This window comes from Pelodiscus sinensis, chromosome 1, assembly GCF_049634645.1.
Source record: "Pelodiscus sinensis isolate JC-2024 chromosome 1, ASM4963464v1, whole genome shotgun sequence".
Lineage (NCBI taxonomy): Eukaryota > Metazoa > Chordata > Testudines > Trionychidae > Pelodiscus > Pelodiscus sinensis.
This window is the reverse complement of record NC_134711.1, coordinates 230,907,193-230,932,733: the sequence shown is the minus strand read 5'-3', so window position 1 is coordinate 230,932,733 and position 25,541 is coordinate 230,907,193. Positions and strand designations below refer to the sequence as shown.

Genomic DNA, 25,541 nt, shown 5'->3' with positions numbered 1-25,541 from the left:
AAAGAAGAGCAAGTGCTGAGAGCGCTCTCAGGCAGAAGGTGAAGGAAAAGTTTGCTGACTGGTAAAGATTCTGTAAATAGAAGGTAGTGGGAAACTGACAATACAGGTGACTGCACCAAGAGAAGGTCTGTGACTAATTTGAGGACCAGAAGGTGTCCCAGGGCAAGGGGCCTGACTGAGGACCTTGCCCCAAGAGTTACTGCAGCCATGGATGAATTTTTTAAGCAGTCACTTTGCTGCTGTTGGGCTGAAGAGTTTGTCAGTTGATAACTTCCAACCAGTCAGGCAGTATAGCCAATTAGGCCTAATATTGGGAAACCTAAGGCCCTTAGCTAGCCTGAGACTAGCTCTGCTGCAGACAGACTGGAGGGGGGCAATTGTTGGAGAGACTATCAGGAGCTATTGGATAATTTCTCAAGACATAGTCATTTAAGAGAAGTAGTACTTTACCCCTTCCCCTATTGAGGAAAGAGTCATATTCAGCCTAACACTACCCGTGGTTTCACATTTTTAAGAGCCCTGCTTCATTAACACTCTGATTCAGCATTCTAGCCCCATTCAGCAAAACACGTTAAGCTAAACACATAAAAATGTTAAGTGCAGGCTTATGTTCTTTGCAGAACTAAGATGGACTTAAGCATATATAGGTGGTTAGTTTTGGTACTACAGGACCATTATTTTTTAAGTTTGTTTGATTTTAGTTAAAAACTAACACGCCCACCCCTCTGAGACTTTTAAATATGTTAAAATGTAATGCTGAACTGGGCCTCGATGCATCCAAGTGTGCTTTGGCCCCCAGCCACTTGCCATGGAAGTCTTAGTTATTGAATACATTACAGACCTCACTCGCTGTGCCACTGTTTCTTACACCTTTTAAATCATGCATCTAGGCAGAGGGGTTTTGGATGGGGTCTACTACTCCCTAAACAACTTTTCACAAGAGTGGATTCTGTTGGGGAACTTTCTGCTCAATGTCCCCTTTAGGTTGCCTCGTTTTTAACCTTTGACCCAAGCTTGTCCCTGTTTGATCAGGAGGTAAATTGATCTCCATGTTTTTGTGACCCCTTCTCTTTGAAGAGGGTCCTTATTTTGCTGGTGGAATTAATTCACCAGCTTATCAGTTATAGACTACACACATAGCTATAGACTACACACTTCCCCCACCAATAAATTTTTTAGCAGGCTGGCCAGCAGCCTGGCACAGTCCTGCCTTGCACCACATCTTGCTGTGCTCTGCCGCAGCTCTGCATTTAAAGTGTATGAGGAGCCGGGTGAATGGGCAGCTCAGCTCAGTTCTGACTTGCACTCAGTCCAGGAGCTCAGCCCCCTTCCTCCCTGGACAGGGGCTGCTGCCACACCATGCTGCTGCCTGTATATCAGAGGCAGCAGCGCGGGGTGACAGGCAGCCGATCTGCTAGGGGAGCTGATTTTTAAACTGACTCCCCTCATATCCCATGCTGCTACCTGTGATACAGAAGCAACAGCACAGAGTGCCAGGGGACTCTTTGAGAGTGGAACTGGAGCACACTAACTGATGGCCCCACCCCAGGGACTATACAATAGGTGAGTAACCAATAATAATTCATGAGGTTAATCAACTATTCAATTATCCAATATTTAACATTCCTATTCCAGATAGGTTCATTGTGCCTGTCACAGTCCATGGCCCTTTAAAACAGTCACAATGGTTACGTTTAGATTATGCATTCTTGCGCAAAAAGATATGCAAATGAGGCACGGCGATGAATATATGTAATGAGCTGCTATTTTCGGCAAGGGGCTTTTGCACGAGAAGGAGCAGTCTACACAGCTTCTTCTTGTGCAAAACCCCCCTCTTGTGCAAGAGCCATTCTGCCGCTTATTTTCAGGCTGCTCTTTCTTATTTTCAGGCTGCTCCTTCTTATTTTCATGCTGCTCCTTCTCACGCAAAAGCCCCTTGTGCAAAAATGGCGGCTCAGTAGGTATGAAAATGAGGCGTGATGATATTTATCACAGCGCCTCATTTGCATATATCTTGTGCAAGAATGCATAATCAAGATGTAGCCAACAGATGTAAACATAGGTCCCACAGGCTGCCTGTCTCTTAGACTGTGTCTAGACTATATGGCTCCATCGATGGAGCCATGTGGATGAGGGTTGTAGGCAAAGGGAAATGAAGCGGCGATTTAAATAATCACCGCTTCATTTAAATTTACATGGCTGCCGCGCTGAGCCAACAAACAGCTGATCAGCTGTTTGTCTGCTCAGTGCGCTAGTCTGGACGCTCCCCTGCCGACATCAAAGCCCTTTGTCGGCAGCCCCGTTATTCCTCGTGGGATGAGGTTTACCGGGGCTGCCGACAAAGGGCTTTGATGTCGGCAGGGGAGCGTCCAGACTAGTGCGCTGAGCCGACAAACAGCTGATCAGCTGTTTGTCGGCTCAGCACGGCAGCCATGTAAATTTAAATGAAGCGGCAATTATTTAAATCGCCACTTCATTTCCCTTTGCCAAAAAAACAAATCTACATGGCTCCGTCGACGGAGCCATGTAGTTTAGACGTACCCTTAGGGACTATCAACAGGTGAGATCCAGGGTCAGGAAAAGACTTCTCCATAGTAGCCAAGATTCAAGAAAGGCTAAGGAGGTGGGGGTAAAATGTCTCTTTTTCACTACCAGCTTGCAGAATTTGCAGAATGCAGGGAAGTGTATTTATTAAGGTGTTTGAATTACTTTGAGCCTTTAGCATTTTTTATTTAATAAAATTTGCCTGGGAAGAACAAGGTAGAACTGACTGCAGTGTTTGGACTTACTTTTGGGTTGTCCTAGCTGGTGAATCTGCCCACTAGCTTACAAGGTCACTAAATAACTGGACTGATTTGAAATTTTGACTTTTTTAACCCTTTTGGTGCTGCTGTAGCTGTTTGTATGTCTCACATAGTTAAATCTCCTTGCAGACTAACACGCACTCTTCAATGGGAAAAACAGGTTGCAGAGCCAGGTTGTGGGTGGCCTGTTTGCTTGGGTTAATTACCAAGTTATAGTCAGGTGATGAATAGCAGAGTTGGGGTTGAGCTGGGTCAGGATGTCAGGATCAGGCACTGACTTGCAGACAAAAGCCAAGTAATGGGGCTGGGGTCATGATGTCAGGAAGTCTTGGTCACACACCAAATTGTAGACAAAAGGCAAGAAGCAGAGTCAGGGTCAAACTGAACATAAGAGCTGGAGTTTGTGGTTCATGGCAAGGCAAGGTTTGGAGCATAAGGCAGTTTGCATTGTTGCTCATGCATCTACTTGTGATGAGCTTCTTGGGTTATTTTCCAGCATGGGTCAATCAGTGAGATGTGGACGACTACTTTTTTAATGTATTTATCCAAAGCAATGGTTTTCATCCTTTTTTCATTTGCAAACCTCTAAAAAAAATTCAAATTGAGATGTGGCCCCCTTCAGACGTCTTATAGTCTGTGGACTCCCAACGGTCTGCAAACCGCAAGCTGAAAAGCACTGTTCTAAAGACATGTTTGTTTTGATCCTCTTGTCATCATAAATAAAGCAAATCTATTTGTGTCAATTCTTTCTGCTACGGTACCAGCAGCTAATTAACATTAGGAAGCGATGGGAATTTCTGAGAAGCAGAATTCTGATGTAATTCAGTTCTGTCCACTAGGAAGCTTTTAGATGCTCTGACTATATATAATTTATTATTGTCAGTCATGTGGTAATAAAACTCATTTTGCATAATGGATGCTTGCAATGGAAAAGTGCTTAAAGGGTTTCAGTGCAGCAGACAATCTTTTCATCTGTCTATATCAAAGAGGAATTAAAAAATTATGGGGGTTTAAGGCATCCTTATATAAACCCTGTAAATAATGCTTTATAATGCCCACAAAAATGTATTCAAAGAATGCTTATGTTATCCAAATGCACTGCTGCATAAATAGCTTCTTTATGCCTTTCCCCAACATGATTATTGCACATAATTATTTACATGTAATTAGTTTTCCTACCTATAATTCATACAGAATTCAGATTTGGGAATGTTTTATTGAGTTCCAGGAAAGGCCCTGTTAAAGGTCAGAAATTGCACTCTCTTTATGTTGCTGGGTAGCTTAGCTTTGACCTTGCAAACACTTACAAAGAACATAAGAACGGCCATGCTGGGTCAGACCAAAGGTCCATCTAACCCAGTATCCTGTCTTCTGACAGTGGCCAATCTAGGGGCCACCAGAGGAAATAACCAGAACAGGTAATATTCAAGTGATTCCTCCCCCCTTCCCCATCCATTCCCAGCTTCTGACAAACAGAGGCTAGGGACACCATTACTACACATACTGGCTAATAGCCATTGATGGACTTAACCTCCATGAATTTATATAATTTAGGGACATGCTTAACTTATGTACATGCTTAATCTTAAGCAATATAAGTGCAACTGAAATAAAAGGCTCTTTCTGCATACTTTCAGTTGAAGGATTGGGGTCATGATTATGAGTATTCCTGCCTCTTATTGTTTTGGCACTGTCTCCACTGGCAAGTGTTTCCATGCAAGCCAACCTGAACCATCCTGCTGGTTTCTTTTTTGGGGAAGGGAGGGTGTTCGGTATTTTTGTTTCACCCATTTGGCAACCCTAATCATAATCATGACCCCAACCCTTCAACTGGAAGTATGCAGAAAGAGCCTTTTATTTCTGTTGCACTTACCATGCTTAAGGTTAAGCATGTACATAAGTTAAGCATCTTCTTAAATTACATACATTCATGGAGGCTAGGTCAGGACAGGAGCCATGCCAGCAGTGGTTTAGAGAAAGCCAGGCTGGGGGCTTTGCCGTGTCTCTCCGGGCACGTCTACCCAGCAGCTGGCAGAGTGCATCCCCATGTGGGCAGCTGGACAAACACTAGGGCTGGGGCCAGGAGCGGGCTTTCCCCGGGAGAGAGGCCGGGCTGGGAGTGCAAGCGGCGCTCCGCCCCCGAGGAGAGGGGAAAGGCTGGGCGCTGTGGGGGACAGTCTCTGCCCCGGGACGGAGCTGCAGCCCCGCTCTGCGCCTGTCTCGTAGCTCCGGACGGGCAGCGCTGGGCCAGCGGGTCCCCGCCAATGGGCCGCCGCCGCCGCCGGCCTCCTTTCCCGCCCCGCTTCGCGCGCCGAGCCGCCTGCGCCCGCCCCGCGCTCTGGAACCGGCTTCTAAAGTAAACAGCGCCCGGACGGCAGCCCCCGGCCGGCTCCGCAGCGCCCCCGGCTGGCAGAGGATGGCGGAGGGCGCCGAGGCTGCGAGCAGCAGCAGCCGCTTGTACCAGCCCATCACCCAATGGTGGGTGCTGCCTTCCCACTCCCCGGTGGAGAAGGAGTCTCCCTGGCCCCCTCCCTGGCTCCTTGCAAAAGGAGCCCGGCGCCTCTGCAGGGCTTTATCCCTGCCCCAGTGCCAGGGCGGCTGATGCCAGCAATTGCTCTGGCTCCTCACAGCTTGAGGCAGAAAGGGGAGTCACACTGGCTGCTCTTCTGGCACCCCTATGGCATGGAGGTGATGCTCCAGGTGCCAGTTTGAGACCCCCACTGCTGGGCTATTTGTGATGAGATGTGGTCAGCCCTTACCCAACATAAGTCACAGGCCATCAGGCTGGTTTGCTACTGGCAGAATATAGGGGTGCCACTTGGTGCCCACCGAGTAGGCACCATGTTACAGAAGTGGGCTGTGCCCAGGAAAGCTCATGATACCATCTATGTGTTTTGTTAGTCTTTAAGATACTACCAGACTTTCTTGATTTTTAAGTTTATTTAGTTTGTTTTAACTCATCCTTCTTGGTACAGCCTCATAAGATACAAATCTTGATTGTTATGGGGGGTTATATGTGCACAAGTTATGGAAACTGTTCCAGTTGGACATAAACTGTATAGTGCAGAACACTAGCTCTATTACCAGAAACTGCTGATATCGCTGACCACCCAGCCTCTCTGCTTAATGCATACTAGCATGTGTGGTTACTCCATGTCATCTGTTTTAAATGATGGTGCCTAGATGATGTAATGATGGCTGAAGAGGATAATCCTCTGGTTCTTAGCTGGCAGCAAGCTTTTAAAATGCTGTTAAGGGTGGCAGCAGGCCTGTACAGCCAGTGCATGTTGGCATGCACACTGTAGTAACAAATAGCGAGTCAGCACTAGCTTGTCTTGCGGCTACAATCATAGTTATGGCAAATGTGGGCTGTTGATGTGAGCTTGTGTGATGGGATAAGTTTGTCCACATCATAATCATTTTTCATTAGACTATTCTAATTTTTATGCATTCATCTATCCTGTTATTCACTGAGAAGGGATGGTAATGTAATACAGCAGCAAGGCATAATATTAACATGTCATGCAATGTAACAGCTACTTGTCAAGAAAATAATTTTTCGAAATAGTTATAATCCCCAGTGGTCTGGAGTAGCCTCTCCTAGAAAAAAATGACTCCCTTTTTCCTTCTTCACAATTTTTTGGCGTTTATTATGTAGTTCATAGGCCTGTGCTTTCATTTTTGGCAGGACAGTATTTTCTAGAGTCTGACACTGTATGGAACAGAAAACCTTTCTGCATTTACTCACTGTCTCTCTAAGACACACCACATCCACCATCTTTGATTCTATAATATGCTTGTAATATTTTTGACAGCTTTGTTTAAAATAACAACAGATCACATTCAAGGATTTTAAATTGATGCAACATACAGCTCTTAAGTCTGTATACGCCCTCATTACGATGAGATGTCAGCATCTCACAATATTTTAATGTTTTTATTCTCATGATACACATGTGAGATAGAGAAATACTATTATTTCCATTTTACAAATGGGGAACTGAGGCACAGAAAGCTAAGTGACTTGTCCAAGGTTACACCGGAATTCTCTGGCAAAGCAGGGAATTGAATATAGGTCACATGAGTCCTAGGATCAGAGGGGTAGTCTGAATCTGCAAAAGCGATGAGGAGTCTTGTGGCACCTTATAGACTAAGAGATTTATTGGAGCATAAGCTTTCCTGGGCAAAGACCCACTTTGTCAGATGAATCCTAGGGTAACTCTTGACCATCCTTTTTCCTCAGTGAGTTTGCAGATCACCATCTTATATGCTTTCTTTAATACATTTCTAAAAGTTTTATTTTCTGTTTGGTATGTTGACAATAACAAAACACAAGATTTTGGTCCAAAAGTCCAATGGAGGGAGGGATAGCTCAGTGGTTTGAGCATTGGCCTTCTAAACTCAGCATTGTGAGTTTAATGGGGGCCATTTAGGACCTGGGGCAAATCTGTCAGGGATGGTACTTGGTCCTGCCATGAGAGCAGGGGACTGGACTTGATGACCTCTCAAGGTCCCTTCCAGTTCTATGAGATAGGTATATCTCCATATATTATTAATACTCGGCATGAATTCTGGTAAAATGAACTAGTGAACCTACCTGCAAAGGCAAAGATCACGTAGCCTGGATGGCAAACCCAGGAAAATGTGGGTCCACTTGGGACACTTTCCTAGAACTGGTCAACTAAGCAGCTCTGCAGAAGACCTGAAAGATAAATCCCTCATTTCTTTTCTCCTTTGCTATCCTTTTCTTGATTGATTTTGATTTCCTTAGTTTTTGCTTGTTTGATTAGATATGTGCCACAAACAGGGCCGGACGGAGGCATGGATGAGCCGGACAGCTGCCCAGGGCGCCAACCAATGGGGGGGCGCCTGATGGCAGCTGTAAGGGGTGCGCGGCGTCCCTTACAGCTGCCATCAGGTGCCGTGTGCCCGGCTCCCGCAGCGCTGGCCTGCTGCATCCCCGCGGCGCTGGCCAGCAACGCCCTTCCCCCCACAGCCGCAGGGCCCTACATGGGCCAGCTGCGAGCCAGCAGCCGTAGCCGGGCCGTGCATGCACTGTGCTTCCCGGGGGCGGGCCTGCGCACCCTAGGGGGGTGGGCCTGCACATGCGCCATACGCCATGGGGAGGCGCCGGTGCCCGTGCCCAGGGCGCCAGAATACCTCGGGCCGGCCCTGGCCACAAAAATCATGTGCTGGGAATATAAATAAATGTGTGGGATCCAAGCATTGTATTTTTTTTCTTGGACTTTTCTGATGTATAGTATTTCTGAACTTTTATATGTTGGTACCTAGAATATGTTTGGCATGTTTAAATTAAAACAGTGAAAAAAAAAACCTAAAAACAAAAGTAGTGTAATATTTCAGGCTGAACCTCTGTAGCCTGGCAGTCTCTGGTCTGGCAACAGCTGTGGTCCGGCATGATTTTAGTTAGCAGGATGTCCAGTTATCAGGGGTTTGGCCAAATTTCCTGCAGTCCCATAAAAAGTGTTTATAGCCACCAGCCCTGGCTCTCAGTGTTCTGTGCTGTTATTTAATTCTAATTTACCCTTAAATGTCTTCTAAGAGCTCAGTAAGCAGTGGAAGTGTTGGTAATGCTGCTAAACAATATTGACCTCTTATGGTTTGGCAAATTCTCTGGTTTGGCACTGGTCAGGTCCCAGGGTGCCAGACTAGAGAGGTTCAACCTGTATGTCAATAAATAGTTAAATGCAGAAGCAAAACTATTGGAAGAAACCATTATTGAAATACAAAACTTGCTTTCTCGTCACCTAGAAAACCAACTAAAACCCTAAAGAAGTTAATCTTAGTTATAATTCAATGGACTCTAGTGGTGTTATACTAGGATTAATGTAGATCTAAGTTTAATACCTCAGGGTACGTCTACACTACAGCGCTAATTTGAACTAACTTAGTTCGAATTAGTTAATTCGAACTAAGCTAATTCGAACTAGCGCATCTAGAACTAAAAACTAGTTCGAATTAGCGTTTTGCTAATTCGAACTAGCGCGTCCACACTGATTGGACGCAGGGGGGCATTTAAGGGCAGCTGAAACCGGTTCTGGCAGGGCATCAGGTCAGTAGTTGCTTTGTGTGGCTGCTGTCTGAGGCTATCTGAGGCTCGAGCTTAAAGGGACCCCCCTGGACAGCCGGTTCTCAGCTTTTCCTGCTTGCTTGCCAACCTCGCCGAGGGACAGCAAAGCGTTGGTCTCTGTGCCCGTCTGTGTCGGTGCTTCCCTTCGGGAGGGCCGCCGCAGGTGGCAACATGGAGCCACGGCTCGCCCTGCACCTTCTGGTGCATGTTCTGGACTTGCTGCTGCAAGCCTGCCAGCAATGGCTCGAGGCTGCCTGGCACCACCTGGTGAACGTCAGCCCCCTGCCTCTCTGCCTGGCCGCCCTGGGGGCCATGGAGGAGCCGCGGCGGCGCCCTGGCACCGGCGTGCCCCGCCGCATCTGGCGTCTGGACACCAGCAGCGACTGGTGGGACCGCATCGTCCTGGAGCGCTGGGACGACCGACAGTGGACCCAGAACTTTAGGATGAGGAGGGACACCTTCCTGGAGCTCTGCGAGTGGCTTGCCCCTGCCCTGCAATGAAGGGACACTCGCATGAGGCCTGCCATCCCCCTCCAGAAGCGGGTGGCCATCGCCCTCTGGAAGCTCTCCACGCTGGACAGCTACCGATCTGTCGGGAACCAGTTCGGCGTGGGGAGATCCACCGTCGGAGAGGTGCTCATGCAGGTATGGCGCTCGTCGGCCACCGAGCCGGGGGAAGGGGGGCTGCGAGGAGGGGATGGGCCGCCCCAGGGACAAAGGGGGAGCAGGAGGAGGCGAAAGCGCCCCGCACCGGAGGGGTCGGGCTGTCCCAGCCATACTACACACTGCCAGGGGGGTTGCTTCTGGGAGTGGGGCGCGGGGCACTGCCAGGGCACGCACGCTCCCAGCCACCCGGGCGCCCCACTGATTGGCGCTTTGCTGTGTCTCTCTGCAGGTGGTCAAGGCCATCAACCGGGTGCTGCTCCGCAGGATGGTCCGCCTCGCCGACCCGGACGCCATCATCCGGGGATTCGGCGCCCTCGGCTTCCCCAACTGCGGGGGGGCCATCGACGGGACGCACATCCCTATCCGTGCCCCGGAACACCAGGCGTCCCGGTACGTCAACCGCAAGGGGTACTTCTCCGTGATCCTGCAGGCTGTGTGTGACCACCGGGGACAGTTCACGGACATTAATGTGGGCTGGTCCGGCAAAGCACACGACGCCCGGGTATACCGCAACTCCTCCGTGTGCCAGCGGCTGCAGGACGGGACCTTCTTCCCCGACCGCCACATCAGGGTCGGGGACGTGGATATGCCCGTGTGCCTGGTGGGGGATGCCGCCTACCCACTGCAGCCCTGGCTCATGAAGCCCTACACGGGGCACCTCAATCCCTCCCGCCAGGCCTTCAATGCCAGGCTGACCAGGGCCCGCATCGTGGTGGAGGGGGCCTTCAGATGACTGAAAGCCCGCTTTCGATGCCTCCTCACTCGTCTGGACCTGGCCGAGCACAACATCCCTCCCGTGGTGGCAGCATGTTGTGTGCTCCACAATTTGTGTGAGCGGAAGGGGGAGGCTTTCCTGCCAGCCTGGATGGCTGAGGCTGACCGCATGGCTGGACACTACGGTCAGCCCCGCACCGCCGCCATCCGGGAAGCCCAGCGGGGGGCCGTCCGGATCCGGGAAGCCCTGCGGGAGAGCTTCCTGGTGGAGGAGGAGGACTGACCTCTCCCTGCATGCCCCACTGGGGCCTTCTTCCCCCCTTCCCCCCTTCCCCTTTCCCCTCCCTACCTACTGTCAAATAAAGACACCTGTTTTTGAAACAAAAATGTCTGTTTATTTCACAGAATTGGGTGGTGGAAGGGAGGAATGAGGGTGGGAGAGGGGAGGGGGAAACCTGGGATGAGGGAGCTGGAAGGGGAGGGAAGGGAGGAAGGGAAAGGAAAGCTCAGGGGTGGGAGTCCGGCTGCCTCTCCCGTCTCGCCACACTGCGGGTCCGGGGGCGTCGGTGGGAAATGGTTGTGGAGGGGGGGGCAGGAGGGACAGAGGGTGTGGAGGAAGCAGGAGCGGAAGCAGGAGCGGGAGCAGGAAGAGCAGGGGGAGCAGGAGGAGCTGGGGGAGCAGGGGGAGGAGGAAATGGGAAGCGGTCGAGCAGGCTCTGGAGGTTGCCTCGCAGGGCACGGCCCTGCTCCTCCAGGGCCTCCAGACTCCTCCGGCGCGGCCTCAGGTCCTCCTGGACCCAGTGGTCCTGGGTGCGGAGCTGGTGGTCCATGAACCGGAGGTGCCGCCGCTGATACTCCTCCTCGTTCCTGGCTCTCCTGCTTGCCCGGGCACTGGCAGCTGCTGTAGGCGGTGTGGTGCGCCCTGCAGGCCCAGGTGCTGCAGCTGTGGTGCAACAAGACCAGCGGTCAATTACCCCAGGGGCCCAGGTGTGTGAAACCCAGCTCCCCTCTGCAAGGCCAGGGCCCCTGCAGGATCCCCAGCTGCTGCTCCGTGGTGGGCAAGGCCCAGGCGCACGGTCCCGGGGCTCCCTCTCGCCCCAGCCCCCCGTACGCATAAGTGGAACACGATGGTACTCACAGGTGGACGCCTCCCCGGCCTCAGATGACGCAGGCGAGCGGCTCTGTGGGGTGCCTCGGGGGTCCCGGGCAGGCTGGCGGCAGGCTCCTGGCTCTCAGAGCCCTCCTCCTCCTCCTCCGTCTCCAGGAGCGAGCCCTCTGCCCCGGGGTCAATCACGTCCTGGGGGGCAGAGACGGCATGAGCCCCCAGGAGGTGGTCCAGGGCGTGGAAGTGGGGGCAGGCCTCTGGGTCGGCCCCTGGCTGGCAGGCCCGGGAGTAGGACTGTCACAGGTCTTTGACCTTGCAGCGGACCTGCTCCCGGCTGCGCTGGTGGCCCCTGGCGGCCAGGCTGGCAGCCATGTGGCCGTAGACGGCCGCGTTCCTGTGGCTAGTGCGGAGATCGTGGACATTGGAGGCTTCCCCCCAAACCTCGATGAGGTCCACGATCTCCGCACTTGACCAAGCGGGTGCCCGCCTTTTGCGCCCCCGGGCAGGCTCCTGGAAGCCGCGAGGCTGGTCCTGGGGAGCAGTGGAGGGCTGGGAGCCCTCGGGTGGTTGGCTCATCCTGTGGCAGGTGCAGGGTCTGCTGGCACGGGTGCTTGCAGCCTTGCAACTGGCACAAACTGTGTAGCCAGCCCGTGGCCCTTTAAGGGCTCCGGGGCCGGGAGGGGAGCAATAGTTTCCCTGGTGTTGGCCAGAGTGGCCACCAGGGAAACCTGGGAAGCCTTAGCCTCCCACTAGTTCGAATTAAGGGTCTACACAGCCCTTAATTCGAACTAGCTAGTTTGAACTAGGCTTAATCCTCGTAAAATGAGGTTTACCTAGTTCGAACTAAGCGCTCCGTTAGTTCGAATTAAGTTCGAACTAACGGAGCGCTAGTGTAGCACCTAGGAAAGTTAGTTTGAACTAACGTCCGTTAGTTCGAACTAACTTTGTAGTGTAGACATACCCTCAGAGGAGAATGATAAAATCTGAAGGGGTTTCCAATGGTTCTTTATCCTTGAGAAGAGAGGATTTCTGGCTACTTTGGGAAGCAAGGTTTAGTGTGGACTCTTCACTGGACTGAATATTATTTCCTCTTCTCCCATCAAGGAGCTACCCCATTATCTCAGCATGCACTCTGCCTGTTCACTACCATGATGCTAGTTGCTCATCTCTGCCTCTAGCTGTGAAGCAATTCATTCACAACAGGCTGTCAAGCTGTAGGTGGGGAGAAACTGGCAGAAAGCCCAGAGCAGCTATGTGCAGAGAGTTGAGGCCAAGCAATGCTCTCAGGTGCCTGAGACTGTAATATTGTTTGGTGCGTGGGTGCATAGGCTGCAAACGGGTGAGAGGCAGGGAGGCCTGTGGGGGGTTCCTTTAAAAGGGAGAGAGCAGATGTGCGGAAACACTGTGGAGAAACAAGAGGAGCATGAGTAAGACACTAAGTTGAAAAAGATTAGTGCCTCACATTAGAATACTCAGAAATAATTAATGTTCTTTCTCTGTTATAGCAAATAATCTGTTTCAGCCAATCAGATGGTTGGAATCCTAACCCATTAGGATAAAAGGCAAAGCCGAAAGATAAATATTAGCCAGCATGAAATCACATTGTTAATAAAAGTAGCCAATGTTATTTTAAAACTGGTTCTTTGTGGATAATCTAGTGCTTATAAGTCTGTTATCTAAAGCAGTTTGTATGTCAGTAAAGATACTATGAGTAACTGGCACTCTGCTGTACCAATAGTCATCTGATAAAATAATTTAATTGACATAAATTATTTGGTATAACAGAAGTAAAGTCTCTGAAATATAACTTTTTCATCTGATCTATGTGTCATGCTTTGAAAATTAATCTTCTCCTTGTCTCAACATTTATTGCCAAAAATGCATCAGTTTTGCTTCAGTATTTGAGCTACAGGAGGTATTATTCTTTGGCATTATCTCTTAATTAACAGGTATTTTTCTGGTGGTGATAATAACTTAGCCTAGAAAAATTACATTCAAAATCTTCCTCATCTTACTCTCACAAGTAGTTTAATTTATTTTAATGTGACCACTCAGCTGGATAAGGTAAGTGGCATTTGACCTAAAGATGAGCATTTAATCACATCAAGAGCGGTCTGGATAGCAGGAATAATAGTGAGTAGTAATGTCAAGACTCAAATTTGCTCTCTTCTACACTTGTGGGATTTCAAATATTGATATTAAATTGATATATATTGATATAAATTTTGTAGAGTAGAATTTGACTCTATATTCTAACTTGTTACCTCCTATAGTACTGTACTATAGCTTCAGAGGGGTAGCCTAATTAGTCTGTAACTGGAAAAACTTAAAAAACAACTAATAGTCTAGCAGCACCTTAAAGACTAACAAAACATGTAGATGGCATCGTGAGCTTTTGTGGGTACCCTATGGTGGCTTTCTCGGAAATGCTTCCAGTTCCACGCGCAGGGCCTGGTAGGCAGGCAGAGCTTCAGAGTCTCAATGCGTGGATGAGATGGTGGTGTAGGGAAGAGGGTTTTAGATTTATTAGGAAGTGGAGACAGTTTTGGAAGAGGGGGAGCTTATACAGGAAGGATGGGCTCCACCTAAACCAGGATGGAACCAGACTGCTCGCACTAAACATTAAAAAGGCCGTAGAGCAGTTTTTAAACTAAGAGATGGGGGAAAGCTGATTGGTGTGGAGAAGCACGTAAATCGGATGGAGACTTCTCTTTCAGGAGAATGTATTGATAGAGATTCTCTAAGCTGTAGTCAGAAATAGAGGAGGGGAGAGGACAAACCATGGGCCAGAGCAGACAAACAACCACATATAAAGGAATCCAATGCATCAGGGAAGGGCAGACAAATAAACGGTGGCAAATTTTTAAAGTGCTTCTACACAAATGCTAGGAGTCTGACTAATAAGATGGGTGAACTAGAGTACCTTGTATTAAAGGAGGAGATTGACATAATAGGCATTACTGAAACCTGGTGGAATGAGGAAAATCTGTGGGACACAATCATACCGGGATATAAAATATATCGGAAGGATAGAGCAGGCCGTGTGGGTGGTGGAGTGGCACTGTATGTGAAAGATAATGTAGAATCAAATGAAATAAAAACATTAAATGAATCAACATGTTCAATAGAATGACTACGGATAGTAATTCCATGCTCCAATAAAAAGAATTAATCAGTAGGGATATATTATCGACCACCTGACCAGGTCAGTGACACTGACATTGAAATGCTGAGGGAGATTAGAGAGGCTACCAAGCTCTATAATAATGGGGGATTTTAATTATCCCCATATTGACTGAGTACATGTCACTTCAGGAAGAGAAGCAGAGAGAAAATTTCTCAATGGCTTAAATGACTGCTTCTTGGAGCAGCTGGTACAGGAACCAACAAGGGGAGAGTGCTCTTTCGAAAAAAGGCGTTCTTGAAAGCAAACAGGGCTTTTTCGAAAGAGAGCATCTGGACTGCCTGGGTGCTCTCTTTCGAAAAAGTAGCTTGCTTTTTCGAAAGTTCCGCGTGTAGTCTAGACGCGCTCTTTCGAAAGAGGCTTTTTCGAAAGATACTTTCGAAAAAGCCTCTTTCGAAAGAGGCTTGCAGTCTAGACATAACCTTTGACACGGTCCCTTACCAAAGGCTCTTGTGTAAATTAAATTGTCATGGGATAAGAGGGAAGGTCTTTTCATGGATTGAGAACTGGTTAAAAGACAAGAAACAAAGGGTAGGAATAAATGGTAAATTTTCAAAATGGAGAGGGGTAACTAGTGGTGTCCTCCAAGGGTCAGTCCTGGGACCAATCCTGTTCAACTTATTCGTAAATGATCTGGAGAAAGGGGTAAGCAGTGAGGTGGTAAAGTTTGTGGATGATACTAAACTGTTCAAGATAGTCAAGACAGAAGCAGATTGTGAAGAACTTCAAAAAGATCTCACCAAACTGAGTGATTGGGCAACAAAATGGCAAATGAAATTTAATGTGGATAAGTGTAAAGTAATGCACGTTGGAAAAAACAACCCCAAGTATACATACAGTATGATGGGGGCTAATTTGGCTACGACAAATCAGGAAAGAGATCTTGGCATTATCATGGCTAGTTCTCTGAAAACTTCCACACAGTATGCAGCGGCGGTCAAAAAGGCAAATAGGATGTTAGGAATTATTAAGAAAGGGATAGAAAATAAGACATAGACTGTCTTACTGCCCCTGAATAAAACTATGGTATGCCCACATCTTGAATACTGTGTATAGATGTGGTCTCTTCATCTCAAAAAAGATATTTTGGCCTTAGAAACGGTTCAGAAAAGGGCAACTAAAATGATTAGGGGTTTGGAACGGGTCTCATATGAAGAGAGGTTAAAGTGACTGGGACTTTTCAGTTTAGAGAAGAGGAGACTGAGGGGGGATATGATAGAGGTCTATAAAATCATGAGTGGTGTGGAGAGGGTGAATAAATAAAAGTTATTTATTAGTTCCCATAATAGAAGAACTAGAGGACACCAAATGAAATTAATGGGTAGCAGGTTTAAAACTAATAAAAGAAAGTTCTTCTTCACACAGGACATAGTTAACATGTGGAACTCCTTGCAAAAGGAGGCTGTGAAGGCTAGGAGTATAACAGAGTTTAAAGAGAAGCTAGATAATTTCATGGAGGTTATGTCCATAAAAGGCTATTAGCCACGGGATAGAAATGATGTCCCTGGCTTCTGTTTGTCAGAGGCTGGAGAAGGATGGGAAGAGACAAATCACTTGATCATTGTCTTTGGTCCAACCCCTTTGGGGCACCTGGTGCTGGCTACTGTCAGCAGACAGGCTACTGGGCTAGATGGACCTTTGTTCTGGCTCAGTACGGCCATTCTTATGTTCTTATCTTATGTTCTTATGTTGTTTTTTAAGTTTATACTATACTATACTATACTATACTATACTATACTATACTATACTATACTATACTATACTATACTATACTATACTATATTTCATTGTGGAATCTTAACTTTGTTGTGATGCTAGTAAGCTGTAGAATATATTAAAAAAAAACCCCAACCCTGCATGGTATCTGATAGGATTGTTTCTCTGTGGAGTACACTCACACAACCTCTTGATACATATTTATTTATTTAAAATATTTAAAAAATATTTTAACATGTGAACTGACATATCTTCCAATGGGAATTCAAAGGAACCTGAGAATATTCTCTCATTCACATATCTGAGGATGTACCATTTTCTTTAGAATATGGATCCACTTAGAAGTAGTGAATATGATTCTGATCTCTCATTGTTGTAGATTAGGAGTAACTCCACATAAGTCAGCAAAGTCTGCATAGTTGTACCAGTGTAAACATGGAGTGATATCGGAGTCAGACCAATCATTTTTAACTTTCTAATCTTGACATATATTGATATAAATTTTGTACCATTTTGTCTTGAAGGATAGCAGATAATTTCTGTGTTTGCGAAGGATACAGCATACCTCGTTGTCTACTGTATGAAATGTATCTAGAGAATTGCACTCAGAAGGCTCAGAATCAAGTAAATCCAGCTACATTTGGAAAGGTACAAAGCACATTGCCTTACAGCATATTTGGGGTTTAAGATAATGGGCTGAAACCTTGCATAGGTTCATAAAACCTTGTACAAGTGTCTCTTTATCAAGCTTTGCAAACTAAGGGAGCTTAATTTATAGACAAGGATAGGTGGTTATGCAATAAGGTACCTTTAATATAGGACACTGGGAGAGATATTGTTTGAAAGCTTCTATCTCTTGATATATCTTCTTTGGCTCCCTTAGGAAATTTTATCTGCATTTTTTTCTCTCTGAGGCCAGGTCTACATTTGAAACTTTTGTTACTATTGCAATGATGCAAAGAAGTGTGATTTTTTAAAAATGACATTTCTATACTTGCAAAAGCTCTAGACATAGCACAGATGCAATTATACCAGAAAAAAAGTCCTTTTGCTAGAACAACTTTTTTTTATTCAGCAAACTGGTATAAGAGTTAAATTGTATCTATAATAGGAAGAGGGGAGCTGCTTCAGCTGGGCCAAGGGCCAGTTAACAGGTTACCCCGGTAAACATGCTGGCAAGGCACTGGTCAATAGTTAACAGGTTAAAGCTTTATATCCCTAGTTGTAATTGTAGTGGTCCACTGGACGCAGAAGGCAGTTGTGAGGAGGGAGTCACAAGGTTGTTGTGCAGGCGGGGGATTGCGGCAGTACTGCTACCAGACCCACTGACGGGAAAATTACTGAAAGGCCTGAGAGCCCCTCTGTTTCTAAGGTAGCTCTGCCTGCTCTGGGGAAAGTGAAAGTATCTCTTGATTCAAAGACCCTTTTAATATGCCCTATGCAGGTTCTGGGATGGGGTTATGGACCCTGGAACTAGCATAGGGCATATCAAAAGCATCTGTGAATCAAAAGATGTTGCTGTAGCTTTTCCCCAGCAGGCAGGTTCATCAGGGGAAGGGAGGTGCGGAGCACTGCAGCTGCCCTGGGGCTCATCTGAATAGGTGAGGGACAAGGCTGGGCTGGCCCAGGGCTCTCCAGGCAAGTGGGGGTGCTTGGGGCTTCTCCAGGCTGGAGAAAGGCTTGTGACACCAGCCAAGGGAGAGGGACGGGGAGCCTATTGATTTTTCTGCCCTGGGCTCAGAATTGCTGTTGGTGGGCCCGACTGCTACCCTTACTTCTGTGCTGCTGCTGACATGGCACTTCCTTCAGAGCTAAGCAGTTGGAGAGTGGCAGCTACTGGCTGAGAGCCCAGCTCTGAAGGCAGAGCAAGTACCATCGACAGCGCAAAAGTAAGGGTGGCATGATATGATACTGACACCCTTACTTTTGTGTTTCTGTTGACAGGGCACTGCCCTTGAAGCAGTGCATCCAAGCAATAGCTGCTTCTCTCTGGGCACCCAGCTTAAAGACAGTGCAGAAGTAAGGGTGGCAATATTGTGATTCCCTAAAATAACCTTGTGAGCATCCCCCCCCCACACAACTCCTTTTTGAGTCAGGACTCCCAATTTGCGAAATGCTGGCCTCTGCCATGAAGTATGTAGTATAGGGTAAATACACACAAAAGATCAGATTTCATGGAAAGTGATCAGATTTCAGATTCTGTGATGCATTTTTCATTGTTATGAATTTGATAGCACCCTACCAATAAACCAGGGGTGGGAAACCTCCAGCGTGCTGGCTGGATGCAGTTTGTTAGAGTTAGCAGCTGGCAGATTGCCAGATGGTTTGTTTACCTGAGCATCCACAGGCATGGAGAATACAGCTCCTGTTGGCCTTCAGCAACAGCAAACCATGGCCACTAGCAGCTGCGAGCTCAAGTAAACAAATGGTCTGCTGGCCTGCCAGTGGCTAACCCTGACTAACCATGTGCAATCTGCAAGTCAGAGGTTCCCCACCCCTGCAATAAACCTTTCATGGAAACAAGTAGCACTGTATTTTTTTTATCCAAGTTTTGAGGCTGCAAAGCATCCTGGTCTTTCTGTTGATTATATCAGTATTTTTTTAAAAAAAGTTTACTTATGAAGATTTTGCTCCACACACAGAATGTGTATTTTTAGCATTATCCAAGCAAATAAGATGCAGGAGTAAAAAAGTCCATTAGACAATGTCTCTCTTCTAATAGGCTGGAGCTTTCATAGCCAATTATCTTTTTACACCCCTAATCCTGCAGTCCTAACAAACAGATGTATACCTGCTTAACTTTATCTGTGTGATTAAAGGAAAAACATCCCCCCCCCTTTTTTTTTTTTTTTTACTATCCTTACCCTACATAGTTTGTGCTCAGTATTTTCCACTATTGCTACCACTGGTGCAACCACTGGTTTTCAAGCTGTTAGGCCTTGTCTGCACATTAACTTGCTATTGCTTAATTAGAAGTATTGTTTTAAATGAATTTAGCTTAGTTGTACAAGTTTATATGTAGTTATTTTTATTTCAGTTTGAGTAGTTTGTTGTTTCACAGGATTAAGGTAAATCAAAATAAGCAACTCTTAAGCCAAAATATGGCACACAAACTTGCATTGGTTTAATTAAATGGATTTTAAAAGACACATTTTGTTAAACTGGTGCAAATTGTCATGTAGACAAGTCAAGGGGTGAAATCCTAGTCTTATTGAAGTGAATGGGAATTTTACATTGACTTCAGTGAGGCAAGGATTTCACCCAAGACCTTTAAAGAATGTCTGCACTGGAATGTCTGCACTGGGCTAGGTCAGCTGACTTAACTGGCTGGACTCAGACTGTAGGGCTAAATATTGTGGTGTAGACATTTGGCCTTTGGCTGGAGCCTGGACTCTAGCTGACTCCCTCGCCACTTATGGGGCCCCAAGACTCAGGCTCTAGCCCATGCTTGAATGTTTACATGTCAGTTTTATAGCCCCATAGCCCAAGCCCCATGAGTCCAAGACAGTTGAAGTGGGCCAGAAGCAGGTGTTGAATTGCTATGTAGAAAAAGCTCTATTTTTACTACTGTGTCATCTAACTCAGTTTAGCTCAAATAGTGGTAACATCATGGTAAAAATGCTGGCAGACACTGTTGGCCTGGTTACACTATAGCTCCCATCATTACTACCAATGTTGTATCTACATCTTAGGACAAAAGAGAAAAAAATCTAATGTAGACAAGGCTTTGACAGCAAACAACTTTATACATGATTGATTTTGTTCCTACACTGCTCAACAAAAGCTTGTGCAGTTTAGATGCATTGTGTAGCATGAGTTCTCTTGTTTTGTCTGTGGCTTTATGAGAGAGCTCGTATTCATGCTGTGCAATAACAGCATTTTAAATTATTACAGTATTATTTCATGGTGCTAATTTTGAGAGGTGCCAAATGACCTCAATTCACATTTCCTTCAATATGTGTAAAGATGGTTTGGAAAAGATTAGTTTGGAAAAAAGAAGATTAAGGGGGGACATGATAGCGGTTTTCAAATATCTAAAAGGGTGTCACAAGGAGGAAGGCGAAAATTTGTTCCTCTTGGTTTCTGAGGACAGGACAAGGAGTAATGGGCTTAAAGTGCAGCAGGGGAGGTTTAGATTGGACATTAGGAAAAAATTCCTAACTGTCAGGGTGGTCAAATATTGGAATAAATTGCCAAGGGAGGTGGTGGAATCTCCCTCTCTGGAGATATTTAAGAACAGGTTAGATAGACATCTGTCAGGGATGGTGTAGACGGAGCTTGATCCTGCCTTGAGGGCGGGGGGCTGGACTCGATGACCTCTCGAGGTCCCTTCCAGTCCTATTATTCTATGATTCTATGATTCTATGGTACTCAGCAACTTGATGAACTCAATAAAAGAACTGGTAAGTCAAATCTGATACTGGAAGCACTAGTTATGTGAGAAGCTAACTGAAGTCATTGGGACTACTTGTGTGATTAAGAAGTACTTGAATGAGAAAGGCTTGTCACACTGGACTTCATATTTGAGATGTATTCCAGCAAATTCAGCAGTGATTGTCTGAGTGTTATTGGAAGAACAGGAATCACAGCAATTTGTGAGTGAATATATAGTAGTGGAGAAAATTACAAGAAAACAAATCAGATAAAGTTTTTTATGCTAGTGTGATGTGCCCAGTAATTCTTATACCTTTTGTGATTTTTAGCTTGTTCGCTTAGTTTTCCCAGATCTGGGGACCAGAAGGCTGGGCACAAGGGGAAGTGCCAGGTATTGTTTGTTTATTTTATGTATTCCTTTATATACAGATGTTATTTACACCCATTTTGGGAAAAATAAAATAAAAGAGCTGTATAATTAGTTCTGATAACTTGAAACACTGCTCTGCCACAGCTGAGGTTCTTATTGAATGTCTATAATAAATCACAATAACTGCTCTATTGTGATTGATGGTGTTACCAGTAAACTAAAATAGGATTAATTTAATGAAAGTCACCATATCCAAGCTGTTCTTAGCATATGAATTCAAGATCATTTTAATTTTCTAAACTTTCAAAACACTACTTAAACTAACTTGCGTTAGGGGGGTGCAGAAGCTCCCTATCGTAGTAAGCGCTCCAAAGACATTGTGTGTTAGGGAGGCACAGTGATCCTTGTAATTGGGTAAACCCAAGAACTCTTATTTTGACCAGGCTTGTGCAAAAGGCCCTAAAGATAGGGAGTCTCTTCTGTCTCTGCACACCCACTGAGTGGCTTACAATCTTGCTCATAATGGAAGTGTTATAAACTCTTACTGCCTTCTGTTCACACCCTAGCTAGAACATATACTTAAGACAAAGGTGGGCAATAACATTGCAGTGGTTTGCCAGGATTAGTCCCTGGTGGGCTGCTGCCACTATATTTAACTGCACTGCCGCAGGTACTGGCAATCGCAGCTCCCGTTGTCTGTGGATCACTGTTCCCAGCCAATGGGAATGGCAGGAAGTGGTGCAGACCAAGACACCTCTTCCTGCAGCTCTCATTGGCCGGGAATGGTGATCCATAGCCAACGGGAGCTGTGATCGCTGGTACCTGTGTCCGTGCGGGTAAATAAAGCAGCGGGAACCCACCAAGAGCTAACCCTGGAGGACCAGATCCTGCTCGTGGGCTGGTATTTGCCTACCCCAAATTAAGATCTAATAATAAGAATTTCTGCTCTAAGCTGGGAGCTTTTGTTGGAATCAACAGAGGAGAGAGACCTAGGTGTGTGGGTTGATCACAGGATGACAGTCAGCTACCAATGTCATGCTGCAGTGAAAAAAGGCAAATGTGATTGCACAATGTATTAGGCGAGGCATATCCAGGGAGATAGGGAAGTATTAATGCCATTGCAGAAGGTGCTGGTAAGGCCTAACGTGGAATAGTGTGTACAGTTCGACCACTCATGCTCAAGAAAGATTAATTTAATCTGCAACAGGTACAGATAAGAGCTATTGGATGATCGGGCAATGGAGGATCTATCTTATGGGAGCAAACTGGGCAAGCTCAACTTGTTTAGCAAAAAGACGGCTGAGGGACGATATGTTCATGCTCTATAAATACATCTGGGAATTAAATACTAGGGAGGGTGAAAAGCTATTTAAACGAAAGGACTCTTTTGGCTTGCGAACAAATGGGTATACACTGGCTTTGAACAATTTCTGACTAGAAATTAGAAGAAAGTTTCTAACCTTCAGAAGAGAAGGTTTTGGAACAGCCAGTAGGAGCTGTGAGGGGCAGAGCACTTAAAATTAATGTTAAGAAAGAGCTGGATAAATGTATGAGTGCAGTTGTATGACAGGGTTATTTGTGATGGTGAGGGCTGGGTACAGAACCATCCCATCCATTGAATGGTTTACACTGGTCACCTCACACCTTGCGCTTTGAGGGGTCCCATGCTTCAAAGGGATGCAGAGGCTGGGTGGGACAGAGACCAGCAGTAGCACAACCGACCCCACTCTGTGCTGCTTGCTGCTTTAGGGGATGTAGGGTATAGGTGGCATAGGAGCTGGCAACAGCATCCCTAGCCCTGCTCTGTTCCATCCTGCTGGCTCCTGCCGCTACTCAGGAGAGAATGAGGTTGAGGGCTTTGGGGAAGAGGTGGAATGGGGCAGATGTAGGAAAAGGTGGGGGCTTGTGGGAAGGGGTGGAGTGGGGATGGGGCAAAGCAGGGGCGAGAAGAAGTGAGAGTAGTGACTTGGAAAAGGAGTGGAATGGGGGTGGGTTGCAGGCAGAGCAGGGGCAGGAAGGGGCAAGAGTGGGACCTGCAGCAGAGGGAGGGTTGTCCCGGGTCCTACATCCCCCTCAGGACAGCTCTGTCTGGGTACAACATCTTTGCAGCTCACTTCTGGTTTAAGTCCTATGTTCCTAAAGCTCATACTTCAGGTTATCAGCCAGCCACCAATAGCGGTAAGGAAGGGAGTGTCTCCTTCCTTCCCTTTCCCAGTATAGTTTGGGAGGTTTTGGAGGGAGTGGGGTTTCTCCTTCCATTGTAGCATCTTGAGACATAGGGATGACCAGGGACCTTATGTGGCACAAAGCATTCTCTTTCAGGTGCTTAGCTGGCTGCTGTTTGCTCACACACTCAGGCTACATCTACACTACATGCTTCTTGTGCAAGAAGCCTTTTGTGCAAGAGTTTTTGCCCAAAAACTTCTTGCGCGAAAACACGTCCACACCTCAAAGCACATCGCAAAAGCGATGTGCTTTTGCACAAAAGAGCATCCACACTGCATGGACGTTCTTGCACAAGAAAGCTCTGATGGCCATTCACAGAATGGCCATCAGAGCACCTGTGCTTTTTCCCATAGGGGTTTCTTGCAGAAGAAACCCCTCTGGAGCATCCACACTTGACTTTTTGCCCAATAACTTAGTGCTAAAAGCAGTTATGCCTCCGAAAAGGAGGTTTACCTACGGTGGAAAAAGCCCTCTGTTCTGCTGTTTAACTGCCCATTAAATTGCACAAGAGCTCATTTGAGGTGGGGACTCTCTGCAGGTTTTTGCGCAAAAACAGCTGGTTTTGCGCAAAAACCTTGTTATATAGACGTAGCCTCAGGGTCTAACTAATCCCCATATTTAGGGTCAGGTAGGAATTTTCATTTGGGTCAAATTAACACTGACCTTGGCGATTTTTTTCCCCTTTCCTCTGCTGTCACGGTGAGAGTCATTTGCCGGGACCGTCGGGTATATCAATAATTTCCCCTGCCATTTTGGGCCTTAGGCACTGGTGAACTGTGTTCTCTCCTGCTCTTTACTTGTGGCACCTAATGGACTAGTCTCCACTCCTGTGGGTTGTAATACAATGGCTTTGTTTTAGTTGTTGGGTTAGTGTGTAGTTGCTGGTTGATGCTGGTGTCCTGTGCTAGCTACAAAAGATGGAGTGGCTCTTCTTGCCTTAAACTCTATGGGTATGTCTAGACTACAGGCTTTTGTCAACAGAGGCTTTGTCGACAGATACTGTCAACAGATACTCTGTCGACAAAAGGCTTTATTCCTTGTAAAATGAGGTTAACACCGTCGACAAAACTGCCGCGTTCTGTTGACTTACTGTCGACAGACGCAGGTATAGTAAAACCTTGTAGTCCAGAAGCACCCTATGAGAGAGTTACCCTGAGAAGGGGGGACCTCTGCTGGCCATTTATGGTAAGAATTGGGCCCATTAGATATTGTTTACTAAAAGCCAGTGGGGAAATGGCACTTCAGATGCTGTACAGTGGTATGACAGCTGTATGAACAGTGGTTCCACATCACTTCAATATCAACAAAAGGTGCCAGTGCCCAGTGGGAGGTTTAAAAAACCAGGAGATTGAATTCCTCGGGCTGCTGCTGGACAGGTGGCATTCTTACCTGAAAGTGGTCATAATCTGCCATGACTGGAGATCAGAGGCTAGATTTTCAGTTTGTATAAATTAGTATAGCTCTGCTCAAGTGGTGTCATTGACTTCAATGAAGCTAATAGATTTACATCATTTGGGGATGCAGCCCTAGATTCTGTGCTTCTGCTACATAGGTTGACTTCACTCCCCCACACAGCAGGAATATTAATGGGTTTGTTTCTTAAAAAAATATTAAATTTCCAAGGCTGTTTTAAAAAGAGATTATAAAGTTTTATTTTTAAAGGTTTATAAAAATTATGCGTTCATTCAAATATTAGACAAAATAAGATTTAAATAATTTTAAAAAATAAATACAGTTCCCCATTCACCCAATGAAGAATATAGACGTGAGTTCAGTGATGACTTGGTCTTGCAAACTGTATACTTGTCAGTCCATTACATTTTGTATTTTTTAGGTATCACTACGATGGAATACATATTAAGAAGAGCTCTTTCTTCTATGCACATTATTGCAATCTTCTGTCTGAAAAAAAATATCACAGGTTTGGTTTTAAAAGATTTTTTATTATTACAGGTGTATTAATAATCCAATTTTCTTTAAAATCTACTTCATTGCCTACTGAAAATTGATAACATGATTATATTTCTCTATAATAATGCACTCTAATTAAATATTGTCATTAATACAAAGGCTCCATTTTTTAAAAGTAGCAGTTGCACACCTAATTGGTCACATAATCATACTTCCATGCACTTGACATTTTCAACAGATGGCTCTTAAGTGCAGGAAAGCTATAACAAAGCTAAAAGAAGAGCTTTAAAATGCTGAGAAGCTAAATAAGAGAAAAAATATAAGTGATTAGCACCAATGGTGTGAACACTTATTTAATCATGCTAGTGCATCTTGATTTC

At 46.1% G+C, this 25,541-nt stretch overlaps 1 protein-coding gene across 1 annotated transcript in view; it reads left to right on the top strand.

Moving 5' to 3' along the window:
- Window positions 1–5,182: 5,182 nt before the first annotated feature.
- Window positions 5,183–25,541, top strand: part of RFX8 (regulatory factor X8) — a 66,997-nt gene continuing 46,638 nt past the window's right edge. Inside the window, exons 1-4 of the mRNA XM_075917233.1 lie at window positions 5,183–5,282; window positions 16,805–16,928; window positions 20,984–21,045; window positions 25,085–25,171. Coding sequence (XP_075773348.1) covers window positions 5,221–5,282; window positions 16,805–16,928; window positions 20,984–21,045; window positions 25,085–25,171 — 335 coding nt within the window. The 5' untranslated portion in view covers window positions 5,183–5,220. The remainder of the gene's footprint in view (window positions 5,283–16,804; window positions 16,929–20,983; window positions 21,046–25,084; window positions 25,172–25,541) is intronic.